Source organism: Rhinoderma darwinii, chromosome 2, assembly GCF_050947455.1.
Source record: "Rhinoderma darwinii isolate aRhiDar2 chromosome 2, aRhiDar2.hap1, whole genome shotgun sequence".
Taxonomy (NCBI): Eukaryota; Metazoa; Chordata; class Amphibia; order Anura; family Rhinodermatidae; genus Rhinoderma; species Rhinoderma darwinii.
The window spans coordinates 445,717,360-445,744,513 of record NC_134688.1 but is presented as its reverse complement, the minus strand read 5'-3'; the positions used below and the strand labels follow the sequence as shown (position 1 = coordinate 445,744,513).

General features: G+C 41.5%; 1 protein-coding gene across 1 annotated transcript in view; it reads right to left on the bottom strand.

Moving 5' to 3' along the window:
* Positions 1–3,825: 3,825 nt before the first annotated feature.
* The window catches only part of LOC142743586 (multidrug resistance-associated protein 1-like), a 73,813-nt gene continuing 50,484 nt past the window's right edge, over positions 3,826–27,154 (bottom strand). The window contains exons 17-28 of the mRNA XM_075854496.1: positions 26,433–26,493; positions 24,120–24,339; positions 18,966–19,120; positions 18,528–18,683; positions 16,867–17,066; positions 16,342–16,468; positions 13,457–13,558; positions 13,229–13,372; positions 12,650–12,808; positions 11,083–11,249; positions 8,857–9,051; positions 3,826–6,335 (exon numbers count right to left, since the gene is read on the bottom strand). Coding sequence (XP_075710611.1) covers positions 6,218–6,335; positions 8,857–9,051; positions 11,083–11,249; positions 12,650–12,808; positions 13,229–13,372; positions 13,457–13,558; positions 16,342–16,468; positions 16,867–17,066; positions 18,528–18,683; positions 18,966–19,120; positions 24,120–24,339; positions 26,433–26,493 — 1,804 coding nt within the window. The 3' untranslated portion in view covers positions 3,826–6,217. The remainder of the gene's footprint in view (positions 6,336–8,856; positions 9,052–11,082; positions 11,250–12,649; positions 12,809–13,228; positions 13,373–13,456; positions 13,559–16,341; positions 16,469–16,866; positions 17,067–18,527; positions 18,684–18,965; positions 19,121–24,119; positions 24,340–26,432; positions 26,494–27,154) is intronic.

Below are 27,154 nucleotides of genomic sequence, written 5' to 3'. Positions count from 1 at the left end.
TAACTGCATCGCAAAACGTAAATCGCATTTTTAATGCGAATTTGAAAACTAAAAAAAGGCTACAAATGTTTTACAAAGCCTTCAAGTACAAATCATTTATTTTTTATTTTTTTGTGTTTTTATAATTGAAATCATTTGAGAAGGTTGGTATAGGTTAGGAAGGAACTTCTGTTAATGGTCCTATTATTACCCCCCCCCCCCTTCTTGCAGATGCACCTAGAAAATCCAGTGCCACGGTACAGAATCAGAGGGGAACTTATTACATTTTTCTCCACCGATTTTCTGGCATTGGAAAATGACAAGTTTTTATTTGCTGGAAACTTGTGACTTTTGTGTCGTTTTCTCACCACACTAATCAAAAAAGGGAGGGCAGAGCTTAGAGGAAGAAGTTGGATCACCCGCCACCTGAAATAATTACTAACATTTACGCCAGAAGCTGGTATAAACTATAGTGCGAGTGTATTCTAGCTCATAGCTGGTGTATATTTGACTCTGGTGCACAGACAGCTAGAGATGCGCCTAATTTGTAAGGGGACGTGCACCTCTTAATAAATTGGGTGTATCTTACTCTTGCGATGTCCATATCCAGACTGGTGTATGAAATGCCAGTCTTAATAAACCTTCTGCATAGCGTTACGAAGTTTCCATTGAACTGGACTCCTAGTTCTGAGGTCTTTTTAGTTTCTTTGCAAACTTTCAGAACGACTGATTAAGGGGAAACCCACCCAAAACCAAAGTTTCCTATGTGTTCCATCAAGGAATTAGTCTGTTACCTATAATTTTTCTTGCTGCTTCTATCACTATATATTACACAGGGGCCATTACATTGAATCAGGCTTCAGTGACCTGAGTCAATAGGGATAAATATGTCACTCATACAGGCACCAGAACTTCCTGTATGATGTAATTATATAGACTGTTCCACACAGGCTCGCCACAGGGGAATGTACTCTCGTACTTAGGCCTGATTCACACAAACGTGTTAACCGTTCATGGGACGGCCGTTAAAACTGGCCGTCCCACGGTCCTATGTAATCCAATGTGGCCGTTCACACAGCCGTTTCAACGGACCGTGTGAAGGGTCCGTGAGAAAATAGGACATGTCCTAACTTTTCACGCATCACGCTTTCCCTCCATACACTCTCAAATATGGGGGATGCGTGACATCGTGACCCGCAGCGCTGAGCACGGATGCACCTCGGACTGATGTTTTTCACGTCCGAGATGCGCAGCGCTCGTGTGAATCAGGCCTTACAGGTGAGTAGACAGATTCCTGTCACACAGTTCCCTGGCTCTATACTTCTATTCTCTTAGGAGAACATTGAGGGAAGAATAATCACAGTCCTCCCCTTGAGGGCCAGCAGGCGGAGATGGCACTGACTCCACCTGCTTATGTTATGCTGTTCTTAGACTGACCCATTTAAAACACTTGAGATCCAATTAGGACAAGGAACTACTCAGTGATCATGAAACAATAATGTAGCAAGTCACGTTGGAATAGAGGATTGAGCATCTTTAAGCCAAGCTAGCCCAGGCAATGTAAACCCTGTATTATGGCAGTTCGTATTATGATTCTGTGCACCGCCATATGGTGTGTTGTTAGGACCTCCGCAAACCTTAGAATGGTCTCATCAGTTGGACCCCCCCCCCCCCCTCCAATCAGCAAGTGATGGCATACCATAGTGATATCCTAGTTTAATGTCTTCCCCTTTTGCTTCCTATTAGGTGCAGCTAGACATCTACAGTAGGAGAGTAAGGAGACCCACACACCAAGGAGTGCAGGGAAATGTAGTTCTATGGTAATGTAATTGAGGAGGGAAATCCTGCAAATGCAGTACCCAGATATTTTCTGATAGGGGGCAGTTACACATGGCAGACATTATTGCTACATTTTTGGGAATGAAAATCAGTTGAAACGTGCCGAAATCCATGCACCTCCTGCCGAAACAACCACATCCAAATGTATGGAACAGATTTTCAGTGTCAACAATTTCTGTAACAAAATCTGCCACGTGTGTCTGCACCCTAAGGCTGGGTTCCCACGTAGTGTAAACGCTGCAGGATTTTGTGCTGAAATTCCACAGCAGTTACAGTAGCAGCAAAGTGAACAAAGCTTAGAGAATCTCATGCCCATGCTGCGGGAAAAAAACCCACAAAAGTTGTGCGGAAAGTGTTCTGCGATGCGTTTTTCAATTCCGCAGCATGTTTATTTATGTTGCGGGTTGTGTGCGGACATACTGCATGTTTGGCCCAGAGACTTCAATGGGGTGCAGAAATTCCGCAACAGATATGTTGCGTTTTTTACAGCATTTACGCAGCAGAAATCCATAGGTGCATGTATACTTTGCTATAGCCAATGTTTAGCATTAAAACCGCTGGGGAAAAAAAACGCGTTTCTGCAGCCATATGGACAGGAAAAACGTCACTATTTGGTGTGGATTTTTGCGACAGATTTAACAGTGTTTTTATGGAGATTCTGCTGCAGATTTTCTGTTGCAGAAAATCTGCAGCATATCCTGTGTGGGAACATATACCCTAAGGCGTAGTTCACACTGAGTTACCGTGCCACTGAGTTACGTCCGAAATCGCCTACCATTGATTTCAACGGGAGGTGTTGACTTTTTTTTCACGCAAACGGAAAAAACCCTCGCGAGAAAGAAGAGCGGCATGCTCTATCTTTCCGCGGTTTATTCTCTGACCTCCCAATGAAACCAATGGCAGAGAACGCGTTTTTCACAGCGTTTTTTTGTCCATGGCACTCAATGGCCGCAGCCTAAAAACGCAGCGAAAACTGTTGCAAAGAAAGTGCATGAATCTGCAAAAAAAAAACTCCCTAACAATGTCTGCAGAAGTCAGTAGACATCACAGCCTGCCACTTTTATTATATACCCTGTAATAAACACCCTGCTTTTAAATCACCAGGATTGTTTTTGCAAATAAATAAGGCAACATTTTTAGAATTTCAGAAAATTTCTAAACGGTAAAAAAATAAAATTGTTACTATCCACATAAAAAAATGTTTCGTTTTAGTTGTTATTCATTTTTCCCAAAACTACTTCAACTCCATTTGAACGAAGGTATGTTACGCTTTGGAATCTGCAATATGGACTGTAACGGCTTTTCCAGTATATTGCAAAATGTTATATGACTATCTTTATACCTCTTTAAGATAATCATCTGTTCTTATGTTCATTATATGCTGTAAAACAATAAAACAAACTTTACAATATTTCAGTTTTCACATTGGCTGTCACTTTCTGTTTTCTGCAGCTAACTTGTCAGCTTTACTGTATAGACTGGTACAGTTGAGCAGAGTCATCTCATTACCATTAGAAGGAGGGTGAGGTAATAACAGGTTTATGGTACTGCTGGAGGCCTAGATAAAGCAGAATAGCAACACTTTACACACAGATAAGGCTCTGGTTATAGCTCTCCTGTCACTCCCAGGTCTCTGGGGGAGAGTGCTGTATTCCATGACTTTCTGGGGACAGAATAATCTGACATTTCCCTTGTCAATTGATTGCCATTCATTTCAGCTGCCATAAAGCACACACTGCCTGCTGCACTGTCTATATACAAACAACACAATGAGGAAGTGCGCTCCCAGAGGTTTCAAATAGAACAAGCTACAACATTTAAAAAAAACTAATTTCTCTTTTACAGACTTACATCTAATTAATTAAAATGAACTACAACCCAGTTTCTTTAAGCCGGTGTATTCCTATTTACAGAGGGTCCTTATTTTGTTTGTACTTTTTAATAAGTATGACTAGAACACAGAAAATCAAAGGCTACCTTTCAGAAAGAACAAATCTACAAACCATATAGAAAATAATAAATTTTATTGTAAATGTTTTTGTTTTTTTGTACATATTTTTACTTCTATTTGCAGCAATTTGTGATTGATCCCTGAGATGGCACAAATAAAAGCGGGATAACAAACAAAAGAGCCATACATTTACCAAGAGTTACACCAGCTACTATGATAAGTACACTACCACACGTGGGTATGTATGGTACTGGGAGGGGAGATCCGGGTGTTGCGGCTGTATTATAACTAGAAGGAAGGGAAAGATTATGGGTGATTTCCTAATCTTCATATTCGAGCCAGTGACTTCATGAAGTAAATGCCGCTAGGAAGATCGGAATCTAGTAACTCCAGGTGACTTTATGTGAGGTAAATTCTACAAAATAAATCATTTTATGAAACAATTTTTAAAATTATATTGAAAAATTACCTTCAATAATTTTACTATTATATAATTTCTAAAGACCTAATAAAAAAAATCAACAAATATTTTTTGGTTTCTATAAATAAAAGCGAGAAGGGGTTGTAATCTCCGGTGTTATGAGGTGGCCTTTGTAATATTGTCTGCATTGCATCTAGATTGGACAGAGTTAATAAAGCTGTGATAATAATTCCAGATTTGATATTCAGTGCAGATCAGAACATACCCAATGGTATTGGTGTCTAGTTGAAAAGCTCACATTTCCCATCAACCTGAGAGTTGTAGTTCCATAGCACCTGAAGAGACACAGATGGCAGTCCACTCCTGTACCGTTTCACATGGCAACGTCCTATCCGATCCTCAGAACACACTTGTAGATGACGGCTCCAGATCAAGAATCTTAAGAAGCCAATGGCCGATTAGATGCCCTGAATTTTAGATCAAGCTTAGGGTATGTTCACACGCAAACGCAAAATACGTTTGAAATTACGGAGCTGTTTTCAGGCGAAAACAGCTCTTGAATTTCAGACGTTTTTGTATGTACTCGCTTTTTTTCGCGGTTTCTTTTACGGACGTAATTGGAGCTGGTTTTCATTGGAGTCTATGAAAAACTGCTCCAAAAACGTCCCAAGAAGTGTCCTGCACTTCTTTTGGCGAGCTGTCATTTTACACGCCGTACTTTGACAGCGATACGTAAAATTACACCTCATCTGAACAGAACATCGTAAGACCCATTGCAAGCAACGGGCAGATGTTTGCAGACGTATTGGAGCCGTCTTTTCAGTTGTAATTTGAGGCCTCCATTACGTCTGAAAATAGGCCGTGTGCACATACCCTTACACCTACCATATGTTGTGTCTCGCTGGCATGGCACGTTTGGATGTTTACTGCCACAACTGCTTGGAAGACCCAAGATGAACACGTCTGTTCTCTGGGTAGATCTACAAGGTCAAGCCATAATATCCAACTTATACTTCCCTTTGAAACTCTTAACAAAGTTAAGATGGCGATATACGTAAAGATATTTCCTTTGTTTCTTCATCTTTTAAGCAGGAACGTGCGGCTATTAGCTCCTTAGGACACGGCTTCAGAAAAAGAATCTTCACCATTAAAAGGTTGATTAGAAATCTTGCCCTATTATTTATAGCAGGCTTCATTGTGTCTTGCTGGCAAGTCATGGCACTACTTTATATCCGAAATTGCTAAGACGACAGGAGTTTAAGATCTTTCTGTAGGTTGAGCGTCTGTAGACATTAACGTTACAAGAATATCCAACCTATAATATCTTATGGTTCCCACATAAGATATAAATGTCTATACAAGAAGGGAGCTTGAGGTTTCTAATGCCATAACTACAACTTCTCTAGTTTAATAAGAAATATTCCATATACTATGTGTAGAGATAGACCTTATTTTCCGGTAAAATCATTCAGATGCAAAATTATTTTTGCCCGAAATCTACTTATTCTTTTGCAGGGTAATACAAATTGTATCCTACGAGTATAGAAGATGTCAAAGAATTGTTGGATTATTGTAACATTTACGGCCATATTTAAAAAAAAAACCTTTCCGTATGCTCTATTAGGGTATATGGACGTCATAGAGTGTGGTCCCCTTATCTGGGACACTCCTCTTGTAATCAGAGCAGAGCCGCTAACAAGGAGACCAGATCTGTCAATGTATTACATAGTAGCCATTAATTTAAGTGGCCCTGCATCCAATACTACATTCCACTCCAGGGGAAATGTATGGCCCTTGATAGCTTCTCCATGGTCATAACAGATGATCGTCGAGCAAGCTTCAATCTAAAAAGGAATTATTGTGATGAGACAATCCCTTTAAGTCCCAAGATTGTCCAATCGCAGATTATTAGGAGCCAGGAAAACATTGGTTGTCCATGTGTCCATATATATATTTATATTGACTTGTGTCCTATTATAGAACGCTCTTCAGTAAAGTGGTACAGGGACATTTCCGGATCCTGCAGATTACTCGGTGTGCTGTATCCCAGATTCTGACACCATCTTGGAGAAGACTCCTTTCTTCTGTATAAGCCTCTGCGGTTCATCAAACTCTACAACTCTACCGGCATCAAGAACAAGCACCCTGCGTAAAATAAAACAGTCAACGACCTCCACTATAACATTTACACATTCACAAGCTATCACATATAAAAGGTAAACAAAAAAGTTTTGAACGTTTCTTAACGACCACCCACCGTCTTGACGGCAGGCGGTGCAGGTGCTTCGTCTACAGCGACATCTTTTGGGCGTCGCTGTAGATCAGGCTGATGAGCGCTCGTGTGAGCGCTCATCCTCGAAGCAGGAGCTGTAACTAACAGCTCCTGATCTCAGAGCAGCCTCCTGAATACAGCTGGGGTCGGCAAACATTCCAACCCCAGCTGTTTAACTCCTTGATCTCCGTTGTCATTGACCGCAGCACGATCAAAGGAAGTTCCCCTCTGTGATCTAGTCATCTGAAACCCGGTGACGTGATCAAAGACCAGGGAATCCCTCTGCAGTCAGCCCTGGGGACCTAGAAAGGACCCCAGGGCGGTCTGTTCAGTTTGCCTGCTGTTAGGGCGCCTGTGTCAAAGTGACACAGTATAATGTATTAGCATACAGGAGTATGCGAATATATTACAAGTAAAAAATAAAGTTGTAAGTAAAGTTATCCCTTAATGGGATTAAAAAAAGTAACTAAAAAAAAATGTCCCAAAAAAGAGTGACATTATTTTGCATAAAATATATTTTATTGCCCCTGCGTCGTAACGTACAAACAAAAAACCTGCACATATTAGGTATCTACACGACCGTAATAACCTGAAGAATTAATTTAACACGTTATTTAGTGCGAAACATGAACGGGATAAAAAAATAAACAAGAAAAACGATGCAGAGAATCGCTTTTTCCTATATTCACGCCGTAAAAATGAATTTTTTCTACCCCAAAACTATTTCTCCTGCATAAAACAAAGCCTCATACAGCCACGTCAATGAAAAAATAAAAAAGTTATGGCTGCTGAAATGCAGAGAGGCAAAAACAGAAAAATTTAGCTGGTCATTAAGGGGATTTCTCAACATATAAAGTGATGGCATATCACTAGGATATGCGCTGTCTTTCTGAAGGTGGGAGTCCGACTGCGTGGACCTTTTCTGATCCTCAGAACAAAGGGGTGCCAGCTGGTGTCCTGGAGCGCTGGACATTGCTGAAGGGATCTCGGTCCCTTTGTTTTCAGAAATGATGGAAGTCCCAGATATTGGACCCCCGCCTACCATAATAATATAGCATATCATAGTGATATGCTATAACATTTGCTATAACATTACAAGATGGGAATAAACTTTTAACATTTAAAATATAATTGTCAGTATAAGTTCTGCTATAATTTATTTTTACAACTAAGCCTTCGCTCACATCGGCATTCGGTATTTCCGTTGCTCAGCCCCATCACAGAAGTAGAGCAATGAAAATACTGGAAGCACTGGAGCCGCTGCCTGACAGAAACCATCGGACACCATTGGGTTTCTGCCATGGAGTCCGTCATTTTACCATTTTTGCGCCTAATTGTTGACAAACACAGCAGTTTGGGGGGTTTGCTGCACTTTATTCTCTCAATCCACTTAAGCAATAGTTGAGAATGGGTTTTTCCTTTCTTGTCAGCCATTGTTCCTCTTCAGTGTCCGGTAGGGTTAGTAGTGAAGTTGTTACCATGAATTTTACACCATGTCCTCGGAGTCTGAGGGACTGGGCTCTCATCATGCCAACAAGTCAACTCCTAGTCACTGCTACTAATCTAATTAAAATATAGAATAATTGGAACCAACACTAAAAATCACATTATGAAATATATATAAAAAGTGTTATCCCATCTTGTAATGTTATGGTAAATCGCTAGGATATGCCAGAAGGTCACAAACATCAAGGCCACTTATTTTAGAGATTATAGACCTGAAGGGAATAAACTTTTTAAAGAACATTCACATGGCCTCATAGGTTATATGGACGCTATAGAGGAGGGTTCCCTGCTCGAGACTCTTTTCTATTAGATAGAGAGGAAAGATATTGCAAAGAGTTTCTCTCACGCAACATGGTTGTCAATTCATTTCAATGGCCCTTTGTGTAACACCACACTTTCCCTGTATGTTCTGGCAGAGCCTTTTTTTGTGTTAACAGCGGATCACTATGGGTTTCACCAGCTGGTCCCCTGGTGATCATCTCATTGTCGTAGGAGCTGCCCCATTGATGGGAGGTTGTCATGGTTAAACAACCTTTAGAATTTAATATTTTGTCCTTTTAAAAAAAATTGTACTAATAGAAGTTGGTGACAATAAGTGTTGGGATTCATCACCAATTGCTATTACTAGGACTCTCCAACAAAGAACTAGATTTGGAAATACCTTTGACGTCAACACTGTCTCGCCATGATCAGGTGACAGTGAAAATCGGTGGCTTTGCATGTCCCTGTCCCTGTCCCTCTGTGTAGTACTGACTGCAGACAGTTTTTTTCCTGCGATACTCTATCTAGCCGTTATCTGATATCTATATCTTATCACGTAGTCTTCAGGACACTATGGCTGTTTTGCAGATATGCGTATAAGTAGTTGGGTTAATGCAATACATATACCTTTCAGAATCCAGGACTGTATGTAGCCTGTGAGCGATCGTCAGCACGGTGCAGTCACTGAACGCCTTGCGAATCGTGCTCTGAACAAGGTTGTCTGTCTCCATGTCAATTGAGGCTGTTGCTTCATCTAGAACAAGGATTTTGGTTTTCTGCATTAAGGCTCGAGCAAGGCAGATGAGTTGTCTTTGTCCAACACTGCAAGGGAAAAAAAAAGAAATATTTAGAAAATGCAGTCTAATTCCTTTAATCCAGAATTCACCAAACTAGGGATGTCACGATACCAGAATTTGGACATCGATACTGATACTTCATGTAGTATTGCGATTTCGATACCAAAACGATACTTTGCCAACAGTAATAAAAAAAAAAGAAAGTTCTTCCGTTTTCTGATGCGAGGTGTGATGATGATTTTTGAATGTGCCTCACATTAATAGTAATTAACCCCATTATGTTTCTCAGTCATAATGGGTTAATGTGTGAGGTACATGATGGGGTTAATTACTATTAATGTGAGGCACATGGAGGTTAAATTCATCACACCTCGTACCCCACAATAAGTGATAGAAAGCAGTTTTTATTTTATTTTTTACAGCGTACACACCATAAATGATGCCAAAAAATTGTTGTGCAGATTATTACGGCCGCGCCAATACCGATTACGTGTATGTTTTATGTACTGAGACTTATTTTAATGTTTATTGTAAAAAAGGTGTATGTGTATTTTTTTATTTTATTTAACATCACTTTATGTTTTTACTTTATTTTTAAACTTTAATGTACTGGCATATATCTATATACTGATAGTACACAGGCAGTTGTTAGGACATATCTATGTATACCCTAACAGGAAATATGATAAGATATCCCTGGGGTTCTTCAATGCACCGTGGGCTGTCTGCCCATATATGGTATGTCCGTCCCTCAATCGCGTCACAGGGATTTCCCGCTATCCAAGGCGCATCCCCTTCTCATTTTCCCCTTGAATGCTGCGGTCAGCTTTGATCACAGCATTCAGAGGCATAACGGCGGAGATGAGAGGTTTCTCTCATCTCCGCTGTTAGAAAAGAACTGCGGCTGTGTAATACAGTCATTGCCCCGCTCCTGACAACAAGTGTGTGTGTGCGCGCGCGGTCAGCATGAGGTGATGCGGCCGGCAGTGCGTACGCCATGTTCGGTCTTCAGTGTCGCCAATCATTAGTGCAGCACTGGTCGTATCACATCATGCTGACCGCGCACGCAATTGTCAGGACTCAGGAGCGGGGCAATGGCTGTATCACACAGCTGCAGCCCCGCTCTCATACATTCATGTGTTACAATGCTAGGCTGTGCGGCCGCACAGCTTAGTATCGAAATACATGAAATAACGGTATTGAACCGTTTGAGGATGCACGGCATCGAAACAGTATAGAAGTTTCGATGCATCGTGCATCTCTACGCCCGACCCAATGGGTGCAGGAACTTTCTGGACTAATAGACATAAATAAAAAGGCAAGAAAAGGAATCTCAAGTAAGGAAGGTACAATTTCGTAACGAGGTTGTCTGAAGTAAAGTTAGAAAGGGTTTGCTTTTTTTTCCCAAAACCAGTGCCACTTTTTCGCATGTGCAGTGTCTGGTATTACAGCTCAGGACTCATGAAAAGTTTCGTCCAGGATTAGAAAAAGATGACTGGTCTCTTCTTAACTCAATGTCACACCTGTCCACATGTTGTGTGTGGTATTGCAGCTCAGCTCTATTCACTTCAATGAAGCAGAGCTGCAATACCCAATACAGCCCATGGAAGAAAGCAGCCATGTTTTCTTAATCCTGGACAACATGTTCATATGTGACAATTTGCTGCGGAAAACTGTGCAGAAAATCCGACCCAGATAAGGCAGGGAATTCTGAGCGAAATTCCGCACCAAGTCTGAATTTTTAAAATCTCATCCACTTTCCTGCTACTGTAGTTAGCTGCAGATTTTACGTCCACAAATCCGGATTAAAAAAAAGCACAACGTAGCCTTAAAGTGAATGGGGCCGAGCTGCAATACCTGATACAGCCCATGGATGAGCGGAGCCTTTGCTTAAAAATAAAAGCAGAGCTTTTCTTCTTATCTGAAAAAATTCCTTTAGAGGCGTTTACCAGTTTCATGTAAACATATGATAAAAAGTGTTCATGATTTCATTGCTTCTTGTATATTTTTCTGCAGCAGATGTGTATACTACTTGTAAAATGTAACTTTATGTTACCTTAGGTTCTCTCCTCCTTCGGAAATCTCATGGTAGAGTTTCTTGGGAAGATCTTGCACAAAGTTCTTTAGATGGCACATGTCCAGAGCCTCCCAAAGATCAGCATCAGAATGTTTCTCTAAGGGATCCAGATTCATCCGCATAGTTCCCGAAAATAAAACGGGGTCCTAAGAGAAGAGAGAGAAGATTGACAAGTATGCAAAGGAGATCATGTGACCAACTCGAAAGCTGGTCAGAAAATGAAATGCGCTGTGAAGACCCCAGCCTGGGGATGAGCTGATTGCGGTGTGTCCGGCCTCTGAAACCCCCAGCGTACAGCCGATATCACTGCGGGGGAGATGCTTCCAGCCACACATTTCCGCTGCAGTTGTGGCTGAAAGGGGAAATGTAGTATTAATTGCCGGCCATTCACAGGAGTAGCCAACCATGGATGGGCATGGTTCGCCAGACGGAGAGACACTCTTTGTTAGCTGGTTTCTATTCTGGCTCATACAGCAGGGTTCCGAGTGGAAGATCTTAAATTGTTCCACTTAATAGGACATATGTTGTGAGACAAACCCGTTAACTATTATCCTAAAAGGGGTGTTTACGGCATGTCCCTAACAAAGGCCCACCTCCACTGTTTTCTAATCCAAGGCTGACTTTGATTGGCTGTTTCTGTAACTCCCACATCTTTTCTTCCTATTCTGACCCAGCTCTCCTTGGGATATGCCATACATGTCGGAATACCCCTTTAAAAGGGGTTGTCTTCTGAAGGTAACCTCAGTCAATATTCTCTATTAGAGCATATTGACATTATAGTAGCGGTGTCCCCCCTCTCAAGACCCTCCCTCTATGAGGCAGAACAGAGAACAGCTCTGTTAGAGTGGCTCTTGTTCTGGTAAACTCAAGACGTCCATGGCCACTGCAAGTAAAATGTCTTGTCAAAAAAGCAATCCGCCTGGTTGAAAAAAATAATAATAACATGACACTTCTTGATGCAGTTACCATAGTTTATTTTGCCACAAAAACAGTGTTGGGTAGCCAGACGCAGATTATCCCCATTGAATAAGGCCAATCTTCATGCAAAAACGTGACTCTGATTGCAAAAGCACAGAAGAAATCCGAGAGTCAGGCTCGGATTTCTGCCGCGGATTCTTGACCAATCCCAATTTAGTCCGAAAAAAATCCAACGCATGAACATTATCTATCATTAGGTGTCCAAGGGCTGCGTATTTGGAGAATGATAACCAATCCTGATTGTTTATATGGTGCAAACCTGACAAATCAACTAATAACCTCCAACAATTCTGGACCATAAATGACAGATTTCAGGATCCGTATATCGGAGATGTAACTTGTCATTAGTTCTCATTTGCAGAATTGAGACAATGAATAAATGTTAGTAAATAAGAGTTTATGATCCATACATTGCATAACCTGACCACTGCGATGAGGAGCTGCTCTTAGAGCGCACTGCGGGCCTTCACATGTAGGGTTCTTTAATTCCAGACATACCACTACTGCCCTGTGAACGAAGTCTATTCCCCATACAAGTTAGTGTAATATTTAGGACTATAGGACTCACCTGTGGGATAATATTTAGTTTGCCTCTTAAGTCATGCAGTCCAATTGTTGCAATGTCAATTCCATCAATTACGATCCTTCCTCCGGCTCTCTCAACAATGCGAAACAAGCAATTTGTAAGGGTGGATTTACCAGCTCCGGTTCTTCCAACAATCCCAAGCTGAAAATACATTGATGGAGATATATATTGGATTACTGGTCCAGAAGGTTAAAAACTCCTCACCCAAGATGAAGTGACACAAAAGAATATCAATATATATATATATATATTCCAGTCATTCCCATTTTTTCAGTCATGCTTTGACCTTGTTATAGTCTCTTGATCTAGATCTGATGTTAAAGGTTTTTATTAAAAGCCTGTGGATTATACTGTAATAAAATGTATATTATTACTATAATGGATGGGTGTGCGCATTTCTCGAATGTTTTCTTTTGTAAATAGTACTGGCGATGTTTCACACATTTGCAGCACCCCTATGTGTTTTTTTATTATTTAGAGGTGCTCATTTATTGTCTCTCTATTTTACGTCCACATTAATCCTATAGGATAAACTGAATAGCGTACTGTGCTATAAATCACCTTTTCTCTTTCATGTAGTTGAAAGGTGACATCCCGGAGAGCCAAGTCGTGGTCCTCCCGATACCGGGCCTGGTAGTTGGTGAACTCAATAATCCCCCTGTCTGGCCACTCGGCTGCTGGTCTTCTAGAGAGGATCCAGGGTGCCTGGTATTGTTTGCATACACATTAAGTTATAGCACTGTACTAAGATACGGAACCAATAGGTATATTTTGGGTAAGATCACATACCTCTTTTTCCATTTCTTCATATTCACAAACCCGTTCTATTGCCACTCCGTTAGTTTCTATCTCACAAGCTTTGCGCACCCAAAAATTTAACGTCTGAGTGATCTTGGGAGGAAATTAATAAGGATAAGGATTTGGGTTTCTTACAGAAGAGTCTAACACAGTGGAAAAAGTTAAGAGAAATGTAAAGCCATGTCCTGCATCCTTATAACGGGACATTAATGGTGGCCTCTAAAATGTCTTTAACTATTTTGCTCCTACGAGTTTTCAACAATTTTCACATTTTTTACATACATAAATAAGACCTGATAGAATAATAAAATCACATTATACCAATTGTTCCCTCTAGCTGTGCGCCCTGGAAATGATGGGGTTAAAAATCCCACACCCTGCAAACAGGTAGAATTGTTATTGAACTCCTTGACCTCATGAGAGTGCGCAGTTTAGAGCGAAAACTGATTACACCCTTATACCTACGCAATGCGGTGAAAGATATTTGCCCTTCACCCGATTTCTTCTATTTCTACTTTTAATTTGTCACATTTGTCAGATAAACACGAGGAAGCACAAGATGCAGCATTCAAAATTATTCCATTTAATGATGAAGTTTTGTTTAAAAATGATATCCCCCCATGTGAAAAAGTAATTGCCCCCCTAAATCTAATAACGGCTTGTGCCACCCTTGGTAGTAATAACTGCAATGACACGTTTGTGATAACTTGTGATGAGTCTTTTACATCGCTGTGGAGGAATTTTGTCCACTCTTCTTTGCAGAATTGTCTTAATTCGGCCACATTGGAGGGTCTTCATGTATGAACTGCACGTTTAAGGTCTTGCCACAGAATCTCATTGGGATTCATGTCAGGACTTTGACTCGGCCATTCCAAAACCATCATTTTGTTTCTTTGGAGCCATTCAGAGGTGGACTTGCTGGTGTGCTTCGGATTATTGTCCTGCTGCATATCCCAACTGCACTTGAGCTTTAGGTGACGAACTGACGGGCAGAAAATCTCCATCAGGATTTCATGATACTGAGCAGAATTCATGACTCCATCAATTATGACAAGTGATCCAGGTCCTGCAGAAACAAAGCAGCCACGACCATCCCACTACCAGCACCATGTGTGATCGTAGGTGCGATGTTCTTATGGTGGAGTGCAGTGTTAGCTTTATATCAGAAGTAACGAGACTCGTGTCCTCCAAAAAGTTCCACCTGTGACTCATCATTCTGCAGAATATTATCCCAAAAGTCTTGGGGAACATCTAGATTTTTTTTTGGCAAATGTGAGACGGACCTTTGTGTTCTTTCTGGTCAGCAGTGGTTTGCACCTTGCAACTCTCCCATGGATGACATTATTTCCCAGCGTCTTTCTTAGGGTATGTTCACACGAGGGCGTCCGTAACGGCTGAAATTACGGGGATGTTTCCGCCTGAAAACATCCCCGTAATTTCAGCCGTACCGGCATGTGCAGGCGCTTGAACGCCGCGTCCTTTACGGACGTAATTGGCGCTGCTATTCATTGGAGTCAATGAATAACGGCTCCAATTACGGCCAAAGAAGTGACAGGTCACTTCTTTGACGCGGGCGTCTATTTACGCGCCGTCATTTGATAGCGGCGCGTAAATATACGCCTCGTGTGAACAGACAAACGTCTGCCCATTGCTTTCAATGGCCAGATGTTTGTCAACGCTATTGAGGCGCTATTTTCGGACGTAATTCGGGGCAAAAACGCCCGAATTACGTCCGTAATTAGTGCGTGTGAACATACCCTTATTGTGGAATTGTTTATATTGCCCTTAACTGAGGTAAGGCCTGTGATTCTTTGAATGTTTGTCTGGGTTATTTTGTGACCTCCTGAATGAGTTGTCGATGCACTCTTGGTAACATTTTACTCCGGCCACTCCTGGGAAGATTCGCCACTGTTCCCAGTTTTCTTCATTTGTGGATAACGGCACCCTCTGTGGTTCAATGGAGTCCCAGATCCTTAGCAATGGCTATGTAACCCTTTCCAGACTGGTAGATTTTAATGACTATTTGGCATCTGTAGTTGAATCTCTTTAGGACGTGGCATCATGTGCAGATTTTTTGCCAATTGAATTTGGTTAACTGGTTGATTTAGTAGCAAAGGGGCCCATTACTTTTTCACATAGGCCAGGTAAGGCTGAACAGCTTTTTTTGATGATCTGAAACATTCAAGTGCGACAAATACTGTATGCAAAAATAGAAGAAACTGGAAAGGGGGCACATATTTTCACAGCACTGTATATTTTCTGAACTTAGACAATGGCACACTGTAAAAATTTCACCCAGCACTTTATACATTCATGGCCCCTTAATGCAATTTTGTTCATACACGCCACTTAAACTGTGTCTAAATTGAGAAATGGTCTGATTAGGAGCAGGGGTCGATTAGATATGCAACTGCTCATCTTCTCGCCCCATTTGTAGAAAAAAAAAAGAGGGCCCCTAAAATGGGACAATTAGAATGCACATATCCACTCTGACGGATACGGGAGGGTGATAACATGAAAATAACATGGTTTAAAGTAATGATATACTACATAGTCTGCCTTTTCTGCCAGTAGCAGCTCCACTCTTACCCACAGGCTGTGTCTGGTATTGCACCTCGGCCTCAATCAAGTGAATAGAGCTGAAGTGAAATACCAGACAAAGTCAATGGACAAGAGTGGTGCTGTATCTGGGGAACAAACAAAAACTAAACTTTTCTTCTAGGACAACCCCTTTCACTATAATAAGGAGAGGAGATTTCCCTAGAAGTGGAGTACCCAGAGCATGTGGCATAATGAGTTCTAAGGCATCCCAATCTATGAATAAAGTACATTCGTTTTAAAAGCTTTTTACGATATTCTATAGCTTTTGCACTTACATTTAATGCATAGGTAATGGATAATCCCACCATTCCAGATGTCATCTTGTCACCTGCCTGGATGGCAAATACTGCAGCAAAGAAAACCATCAAGTTCCCCAAAAACTCCAGTCTCACTGCAAGCCACCTATTGAAAGATAAAATACATATGATATAACCCATGGTGCTCTCTGTATAATGACCACTATCTTATGTTGGCTGTAACCCTATCAGTCTGGTTTGCCAACTCAACTGTTCGACCAAGCGGGAACAAAAACTCTTATCAGTGGCTCTTGCTTAACTGCACTGTCTATTGGGACCCTGAGGTAGTCTGAAATCCACCTCCTCTCAGAGGATCAGGATGATGCTCTGTCCTTACCTCCCGCTATCTACAGCAGCTCTGCCTGTTCTGATTGGCTGCCAGATGTAAACATAAGCCCAGTACATGGAGAGCGGATTCCCATAACAATAAGGATAGGGTGATGATAAACCACTAACATACTGGTGAGAAACAGAAGATTTTACACACACATAACACTCCATTACCTGTTAGAGATCACATTATTGTAGTAGCACACTAAATTCTCGTTCGTCACATCCTTGTTCTGACTAATAAACCTCTCTTGATGTCCATAGGCTCTTATGGTAGATGCTCCCTGCAAAGTCTCACTGAAGTGAGAGATGACCGGAGAACGCGAGGCCCCATCCAGTCTCCGGATTTGACGTGAACTGGCAATATAATATCTCTGAGTAAAGAGGGACATCATGTTACACATACAGATGTCTACACCCTTACTTTTTCTTGCATTGCGTTAAGTTATGCAATTGTTATGATACCAATTCAATACAATCTTGCGCCCTCCAGACAACATGAGAGTCTATGGGCAACTGACGGCATCTTTCAGAGGCATCGGTCACAGCCATCCAGTAAAAGAAATGTATATGCTAAACGTATGCGTTTTTTTACCATGGCAGTCTATGGGCAACAGATGGCCAACGGAAGCCTCTGATGGATGCCACGCGTCGGCCATCTGTAGCCTCACATGTCCAAATCCACATACCTATAGGTTTTTTACTGGATGACTAATGTATATGTTTTTTTTTAACATGGGAGTCTTTGAGCAACGGATGGCAACCGTTGGACGTATACATTTTTTTTATATGTTTGTTAATTATCTCTCGCCATACATCTCAGGTTTTGTTGGAATTCGAGAGAAAGTGAGGGCGGACACATCTGTATCTACTGTTAAAGAATATAAAGAAGGCGTGTCAGCTTTCTTTACAGGTCCGTTTTACGAAATCCTTGCATTTATCACAATTCAGAAGCACCTTTACTTAAAACTCTGCATCGTTCTATTGCTCTATTATTCCACCTGGAAATGTATGAATAAATTGACAACTGGGCGTTACCATTCCCCTTGTTAATCGGCTGTGTACTTACACACTCTAACACTGTCAGCGCAGATTGGACAACGTCACTCCGCAATGATAAGGGAAATGGTAATACATAGTTGTCAATTTATTTGTACATTTCCTGGAGGAATTGCAGAGGAACGACACAATGCAGAGTACTGCAACCTGAACTGAGGATGACATGAGAAGTGGCAAATATATGCAATAAATTGACAGCTGTGGGCTATATGGTTTCATCCACCAGGATTTTCCATTAAAGTTTTCTTAGTTATGATGCAAAAATAATGAAACTCAGTTAAGTCTAGCTCCAATTCTATTAAGAACTACAGATAACTTATGATATCAAAATATGTTATGTTGCACCACTCCTACATCTGACAAGCATTGCTCAGCTGACCCTTAAGCAGGGGCATAATAATCTCCATACATTTTACTTGAACAGCTATGGTGATTGTTACACCCCTGATTAATACCATCTAGGACTGACCCCTCCCCTGAGGAACTATGGGGAGTGGATTGTTATATCTCAAGTCTGAGGCTGATTTATAGAGTCAATGGGAAGGCTAATGAATGGATCATCTAATGAACAGTTTCTTAATATTGTAATGGTTCCTTCTTCAAAGACCTAAACTGAAAAATTCCTTGGACTTTGCTTAGTATTGGGATCCGAGGGAGAAAACATCATAATAGTTATGATGTAGTGAGGAATGTTGGGGCACTGGTAAAAAGAGGAAAACTTACTTATGTACTGATAATTTAGATTTTTTTTTACACTGTTATATGATACCACTTACCTGGATCAAAAGGTATAAAAATCCAATGGGAATAATAGCTACTGAGAACAGCGGTGTCGCAAACACAATAACAAGAATGGTTCCCAGCACGTCCAGCATACAGTTTAACCAAGTGCGCAGATAGTAATGGAAACGCTCATCTATTACATATATATCCTAGAACAAAACAGCAATACATACAGTTACTCTCTTTATAAAGACACATATAGTTATTTATACAAAGAAAATATTCAAGAATAACACTATTAAGAAATTTTGAATGGAGCTTCCAGACTCTCTTCTCCAAATTCTAACTTACCTGAAGAAACATACCCCAAGAGATTGGTAGAGTTTCTGATCCCTACTGTTCTCCTATATATGCGACCAAAGAAACTCTGATAATGTACAAAATTAAAAAGTTACAGCAAATACAAAATCTAACATTACCCCAAGTCCTACCTTAGTAAACCGATTCAATAGTTGACCCATTGGAGTTGTTTCAAAAAACTGGAGGGGGAGGTGCAGTATATTATCCAGCATCTGATTGTGTAATGAGCGGGAAGAACATATGGTACCTCTTGTGATCACATAGGCCCCATAGCAGACAAAAAGACCTAAAAAATAGAAGAGACAATGGGAGATATACAGTATATATAAAAAAAATTGGGAAAAAAGCAGAACCGTTCAAGTTGTACAGGGTGCAAAGTCCTTGTCCGGACATACGACCAATGTCCCAAATTACCCAACAAAATCCAAAATACAAGGCAGCACTACAAATTTTAGGATCACTTTAACCACCACTTGCGACGTTTCAGCCCTACTCCATGGGGCCTTTCTCAAGCAATGCTTGAGAAAGGCCCCATGGAGTAGGGCTGACACACACGCCGGTCCTTCTGAATGAATTAGAATATCATCAAAAAGTTTATTTATTTATTTCAGTAATTCAATTCAAAAAGTGAAACTCATATTATATAGATTCATTACACACAGAGTGATCTATTTCCAACATTATTTTACTTTAATGTTGAAGATTATGGCTGACAGTTAATGAAAAACAAAAGTTTAGGGTCTCCAAATATTAGAATATTGGGCAAAAGTTCTAGATTATAGACATGGTGTGACACTCTAATCAGCAAATCAACACAACACCTGCAAAGGTTTCCTAAGCCTTTAAAGGAATAGTGTCGCCCAAAATTTTTTTTTGATATCAGTTTGAGGTTAGTGTTTTATAAAAAACTTTTGTATTTATTTGTGTGTTTGTGTGTTCCTTTTTTTTATTTTTTTACTTTTTCTTCCCTATGGAGGCTGCCATTTTTTTTTCCATTTCTGTATGTGTCGATTAACGACACATACAGACATGGAATACGGCAGCTACAGTCCCATAGTGAATGCGAACAGGGCCCGTTCCATCCACTATGGTGTACGCCGTCTGTGTGGGAACGGCGCATGCGCCGCTCCCACACAGTCCAAGTTGAACTGTGCGCCGTCCGGCGCCATTTTCCTGTGAACCGGAAGTCGCGGCCGGACAGTAAGATTACTACTTCCGGTCGCGGATTCCGGACTTGTGCACTTGGAGCAGCGGCAGCAGATGGAGCGGACGGACCGGAGGGAGCGGCGGCGGCAGGAGCAGGTAAGTGATTTCTATGTATGTTCGTGTTTCAGTGTGTTTACTACTGTATGTAAACCTTCTACACTGTGTGTTAGCTCAAAAAATGGCGACACACAGTGTAGGAGGTTAGACCGTTCAAACCACTCGTTTCTCCCGGCACTAGCCAGGATAAAGGAGGGGGGGATTCTCAAAGCTCACTAGAGCGAGGGATTTTTTCCCAATTTTGCAGTATAAAGCAATGTGGTTGCTTTACCACATGCAATGCTGCAATTTTGGGAATTGCTCCATCTAGTGACCAGTGCTGGGAAATATTATAAATTAGAATCTAATTTATAATATTTCCTGACTCGTGAAAAAAATAAAAAAAATTAGAACAATGTTTAATCACCTACACACTAATTGCTTAACTAAAAAAAAATATGCATTTTTTGCTAGCAACACATTCCCTTTAAATGGTCCAACAGTCTGGTTTAGTAGGCTACACAATCATGGGGAAGACTGCTGACTTGACAGTTGTCCAGAAGACAGTGATTGACACCCCCACAAGGAATATAATATCTCTGAGTAAAGAGGGACATCATGTTACACATACAGATGTCTACACCCTTACTTTTTCTTGCATTGCGTTAAGTTATACAATTGTTATGATACCAATTCAATACAATCTTGCGCCCTCCAGACAACATGAGAGTCTATGGGCAACTGACGGCATCTTTCAGAGCCACAAAAAGGACATTGCTAAAGAAGCTGCTGTTCACAGAGTGGTGTATCCAAGCATATTAGTGGAAGGTTGAGAGGAAAGAAAAAGGTGTGGTAGAAAAAGGTGCACAAGCAACAGGGATAATCGCAGCCTTGAAAGGATTGTCAAGAAAAGGCCATTCAAAATCCTGGGGGAGATTCACAAGGAGTGGACTGCGGCTGCAGTCAGTGCTTCAAGAGCCGCCACGCACAGACGTGTCCAGGACATGAGCTACAACTGTCTCATTCCTTGAGACAACGTCAGAAGCGTCTTATGTGGGCTAAGGAGAAAAAGTATTGGTCTGTTGTCAGTGGTCCAAAGTCCCATTTTTAGATGAAAGTAAATTTTACATTTCATTTGGAAATCAAGGTCCCAGAGTCTGGAGGAAGAGTGGAGAGTCATCAATCCAAGTTGCTTGCGGTCCAGTGTGAAGTTTCCACAGTCCGTGATGGTTTGGGGGCCATGTCATCTTCTGGTGTTGGTCCACTGTGTTAGGCCTCATGCACACGACCGTATTTTTTCCCACCCGTAAATACTGGCGTAAATACGGGTCCGGTGTCACACGTATTCCACCCGTTTTGCACTAGTATTTACGAACCCGTGCCCGTAAATATGGGTCCGGTGTCACCCGTATTCCACCCGTATTTACGGGCACGTTTTTGGCGGCAAAATAGCACTGCACTAATCGGCAGCCCCTTCTCTCTATCAGTGCAGGATAGAGAGAAGGGACAGCCTTTTCTGTAATAAAAGTTAAAGAAATTCATACTTACCGGCCGTTGTCTTGGTGACGCGTCCCTCTCTTCACATCCAGCCCGACATCCCTGGATGACGCGGCAGTCCATGTGACCGCTGCAGCCTGTGATTGACCTGTGATTGGCTGCAGCGGTCACATGGCCTGAAACGTCATCCAGGACGTCGGGCCGGATGTCGAGAGGGACGCGTCACCAAGGCAACGGGCGGGAGACCGGACTGGAGGAAGCAGGAAGTTGTCGGTAAGTATGAATGTCTTATTTTTATTTTTTACAGGTTTATACTGATCGGTAGTCACTGTCCAGGGTGCTGAAAGAGTTACTGCCGATCAGTAACTCTTTCAGCTCCCTGGACAGTGACTATTTACTGACGTCGCTTAGCAACGCTGCCGTAATGACGGGTGCACACATGTAGCCACCCGTCATTACGAGAGCTCCATAGACTTCTATGAACTGTCCGTGCCGTTATTACGGCCTGAAATAGGACATGTTCTATCTTTTTCAACGGCACGGGCACCTTCCCGTGAGAAAACGGGAAGGCACACGTCGCCAATAGAAGTCTATGAGCCCGTTATTACGGGTCGTAATTACGACCCGTAATAACGGGAGTTTTTACGGTCGTGTGCATGAGGCCTTATATCAAGTCCAGAGTCAGAGCAGCGTCTACCAGGACATTTCCCAGCACTTCATGCTTCCCTCTGCTGACAAGCTTTATGGAAATGCTGATTTTATTTTCCAGCAGGACTTGGCACCTGCCCACACTGCCAAAAGTACCAATACCCTGTGTAATAACCACAGTATCACTGCACTTGATTGGCCAGCAAACTAGCCTGACATAAACCCCATAGTGAATCTATAGGGTATTGTCAAGAAGAAGATGAGACACCAGACTCAACAATGCAGGCGAGCTGAAGGCCGCTATCAAAGCAACCAGGGCTTCCATAACACCTCAGCAGTGCCACAGGCTGATCGCCCCCATGCCACACCGCATTGATAACACCTCAGCAGTGCCACAGGCTGATCGCCTCCATGCCACGCCGCATTGATAACACCTCAGCAGTGCCACAGGCTGATCACCTCCATGCCACGCAGCATTGATAACACCTCTGCAGTGCCACAGGCTGATCGCCTCCATGCCACGCCGCATTGATAACACCTCAGCAGTGCCACAGGCTGATCACCTCCATGCCACGCAGCATTGATAACACCTCAGCAGTGCCACAGGCTGATCGCCTCCATGCCACGCCGCATTGATAACACCTCAGCAGTGCCACAGGCCGATCGCCTCCATGCCACGCCGCATTGATAACACCTCAGCAGTGTCACAGGCTGATCTCCTCCATGCCACGCCGCATTGATAACACCTCGGCAGTGCCACAGGCTGATCGCCTCCATGCCACGCCGCATTGATGCAGTAATTCATGTAAAAGGAGCCCCGACCAAGTATTGAGGGCATATACTGTACATACTTTTCAGTAGGCCTATATTTCGGTATTAAAAATCATTTTTGAAATTGGGCTTATATAATATTCTAATTTTCTGAGACACTAAATTTTGGCTTTTCATTAACTGTTCCCATAATCAGCAACATTAAAAGAAAAAAATGCTGGAAATAGATCACTATGTGTGTAATGAATCTATATAATATGAGTTTCACTTTTTGAATTGAATTACTGAAATAAATTTAATTTTTGATGATATTCTAATTCATTGAGAAGGACATATATATATATATATATATATATATATATAAAATGTACCATATATAATGTTCTAAAGAGACACTAAAAATGGTACAATTTGAGGCAAATTTGTCAGAATGGCGCACATGGAAATATAAATTTGGCACCACTTGCTTGACATATTAGACAATTACTTCTTCCTTATGCCATCTCATGACTATTGGCCCATGGCATGTACTCAAATTTTGTAGAGCAATTTCTGCCCAGAAAACAAGGTTTACATAATTTCACAAAGTAATTTTGTGTTCAAGTTGCTTCTACATTGTGCTTTTTTCTATGACCTGTATTCTAGTGGAAGCTGTACAAAAAAAAAAAAAGTTTTAAGAAAGACATTTGTGGCATATCGTTTATATATACCACCAATGTCCGAGCAGTGAGAGTCCAACCACTGTTATCCCTGACGATCGCTGGAAAAAAATGGCAGCAGTACCAGGAAAGTACCACGCACATTCTTCTGCTGTCGGCTGTGCTCGGCCGCATGGACAGTTCTTACTGTCACTTTGTTCAAGTGGTTTGTGGAAGCCAAATTTAAAGTTTGCTGCAACTGTGTATTTAAACACCATTTAACACTTTAAGTGTCCAGTTAAAATTTGCTACATCTGTGTATATATATATATATATATATATATATATATATATGTGTGTATGCATTAACATTATAAGGCTATTCAAAGTCACCAGGACATTCTGGATACATGTAACTTACACATCCTATAAATAATACAGGACAGTGAAAGCTTTATAATAATACAATGTAACATATAATTCCATTACCTTGCACAAATCCTAACACACCATAGACTCCGAGTCTATTGTCCCTGAGCTCTGTCCACTCGGTCTGGTCTTTCACTTCTTTGGCCTCAGTTGCCCATTTACTAAGCCACACGTTTTGTCCTATGGCCATTGCATTTTGTCCAACATATGCCACGATGGTAAAGCAGACCCAAGACCACCCAAAAGCCTGCAGGTACTTCTTCACCACTGACATCTTCATCTAGAAACGAGGAGAATGGTCTCAATATAATGGTGGACAATATACATTTAAAAAAAGGACATCTAGAGACTTGAAAGGTCCATCAGACACCAAAACGCGGTTAAACCTCATATTTATTTTAACCTGTTGTTAGAACGCTTCAACAATTTTTTATGTTTGACAACATATGAATGGAGTTTCTTTAGATTGTCGCCCATATAATAAAATGTTTCAGAAACATCTTAATTTAACTCCTCACCAATACATTTGCTTAAAAAAAGAGGCTCGTTAAGTGTCGAAATGCGTTGTACATGCCAAAATAATAATATTTCTGCACTTGATGTACCCTCCTGATTTACCTGTCCGACTACTGGATGCCTAAACTAACGACAGCGCTGATAGCAAAACCTACATCACCTGCTTGTAATTCCATTCTCTAACTTTTCAGATATGCAGGTCAATTAAGACACGCTTAAAATAACCCTCAAGTCTTCACAGCAGGGGATCCCTGACATGTAACGCTGGCCATACACCTATAGGTCAGCTGCAACGTCATCGGACATCTCAAACGGATGTGCGCATTCATTTTACAAGTCATGGTCGGCCGAAATGTCCGAAAATGGCCATTTCGATCGACTTTTCTCCTTTGTGTATGACCAGCATAAGAAATGGATTGAAATAAATAAAATGTCATCCAAAGCAATGCTGATTGTTTGAGAGCGGTTAAAAGGCATGGGTTCTTCTCACACCCTGGCAGCTGGACGCCAGCTTATAGATATCCTTTATTAAAGTGCTCCTGTCTCACAAATGGCCTATATATAGGGGAAATCCAGTCAAAAATGATCCAAGGATACATCATAGATACAGGTGAGAAGATCACATTGCAATAGTCTGTGATCTCGGAATAGAACAACCCTATAGAGCACCCAAAGAAGATTTTACTTAGCGGAAATTTGACAAAATATTCTATGCACCCTGCTATTTGCTAAAGCTTTGTTCACATCATGTTTGGGTCTTCCATTGGAGGTAAATCTCCGGAGTATATCCTGATGTATACCTCCGACAAAAGGCAGCGACATATGCCAGTGTATAGGAATACATAAAATGACATACATCACCCATTTAAATAAAAAAAAAGTTTACCGCACAGTATTTGTTTTTTTACTCGATTCCTCGGTACTGAATAGTCAGCTACACTAATCAATACAGAATTAAAAATTAAAAAAAGTATACAGACTCATACCGGCCCAATATATGTCAAAAGGACACTGTTTTGGCATGTGATCAGTTAGTGTGGCCCTATAGTTACATTAGGAGTATGTGCAAGTTTTTCACCAAACACAAACTGCAAACACAGTGTGAACATGGCCTTAGGATGTCAGATTTCTAGCAACAGAAATCTCTGCGCAGTGCCAGAGGGGATTTGACCTCAATACGGCCATTTTATTCTGCAAATCGATGATGGTCTGAGATCACAGACTCCAATGTGATCTTCTCAGCTGTACCTATGATATATCAGAAGATCATTTTGACTGGGTTTTCACTTTTAACATTCATCAATTATAGAAGGATAAACCCAAATATATCCACACGTCAAAGAGCAAACAGTTGGCACTACCTCGCACCGTGGCAGTTCCACTATGGAATCATGTGCCGCTGGGATCTGTGGTTCTATCGCTGCTGATCGTTGGTGCTCTGTGCATATGTCAAGTAGGATCCAAAGCATACAAGATAAAGGAGACAAGATGCTCGGCACTCACCTTTCCAAACAATGAATATCAGCTCTTTATTCCACGCAGAGGCCGGTAACAAACAGGAGACTAGCACATGACAGTCGGCCTACGGCCGTTTTGCGTCCTCCAGGCGCTTTCCCAAGGCCTGATGGTGTCTTGCATGCTGACGCTAAAATACCCCGCCATACGGAAGCACTAACCAAACTACAATGCAACAATTTACTTATTTTAAACACATTCACATGTTTGTTGATAAAACCAAGTCCTGTTTGTTACCGGCCTCTGAGCGGAATAAAGAGCTGCTATTCATTGTTTGGACGGGCGAGGGCCGAGCATCTTTTCTCCTTTATCTGGTTATAAACCCAAATATTCCGCACTTACATTTCCTGTAGCAACCTTCTCTTTATTAATCCTCGGAGCGCTTAATATGTCAAGCATTTTCCTGAAAAGAAGATGGAACAACAATAGTCACTGCCACTTAATAGAAGATTCAAGATTATTTATTAGCTATTTCATGAAGTCACTTGTTTCATGCGGCCAGATTTTTTTTATAATTGTAAATTTAGAATGGTAAAATGTGACAGGCAAGTAATTCTTAAATGGCTATTTCCATTCAATAAAGTGTATGGCATCTCCCTAGAATAGGCCATCATTTTATTGCGAGTAGGTGCCCAACCTGCAGCAGCTGATTTAGCGCTGTGTCCCCTTCTAAGTTTTCCCGGCACAGCAGCGGATTCAGTCACATGACTGCAGGGTGGTGCAGCCGGCTTAGTTTACTTGAATGGAGCCATGCTGCAGTTACCTGCGCTGCTGTGCAGGGAAAAACAGTGAAAGGGATGCAGCGCTAAATCAGATGCAGTGGCCGCTTTTTTCTCTGGATTGGTGGGCGTCTCAGAGGTTCGGACCCCACAATTATAAAGTGATGGCGTAACCTAGTGATATGCCATTACTTTGTAAGATGGGAATACCCCTTTAACAACTATAGCTATCTTAAGCATATAACTGCTGACTTAAAGGGGTTTTCCCACGAAAGAGATTTATGACATATCTACAGGATATGTCATAAATGTCAGATAGATGCGGGTCCCACCTCCGGCAGCCGC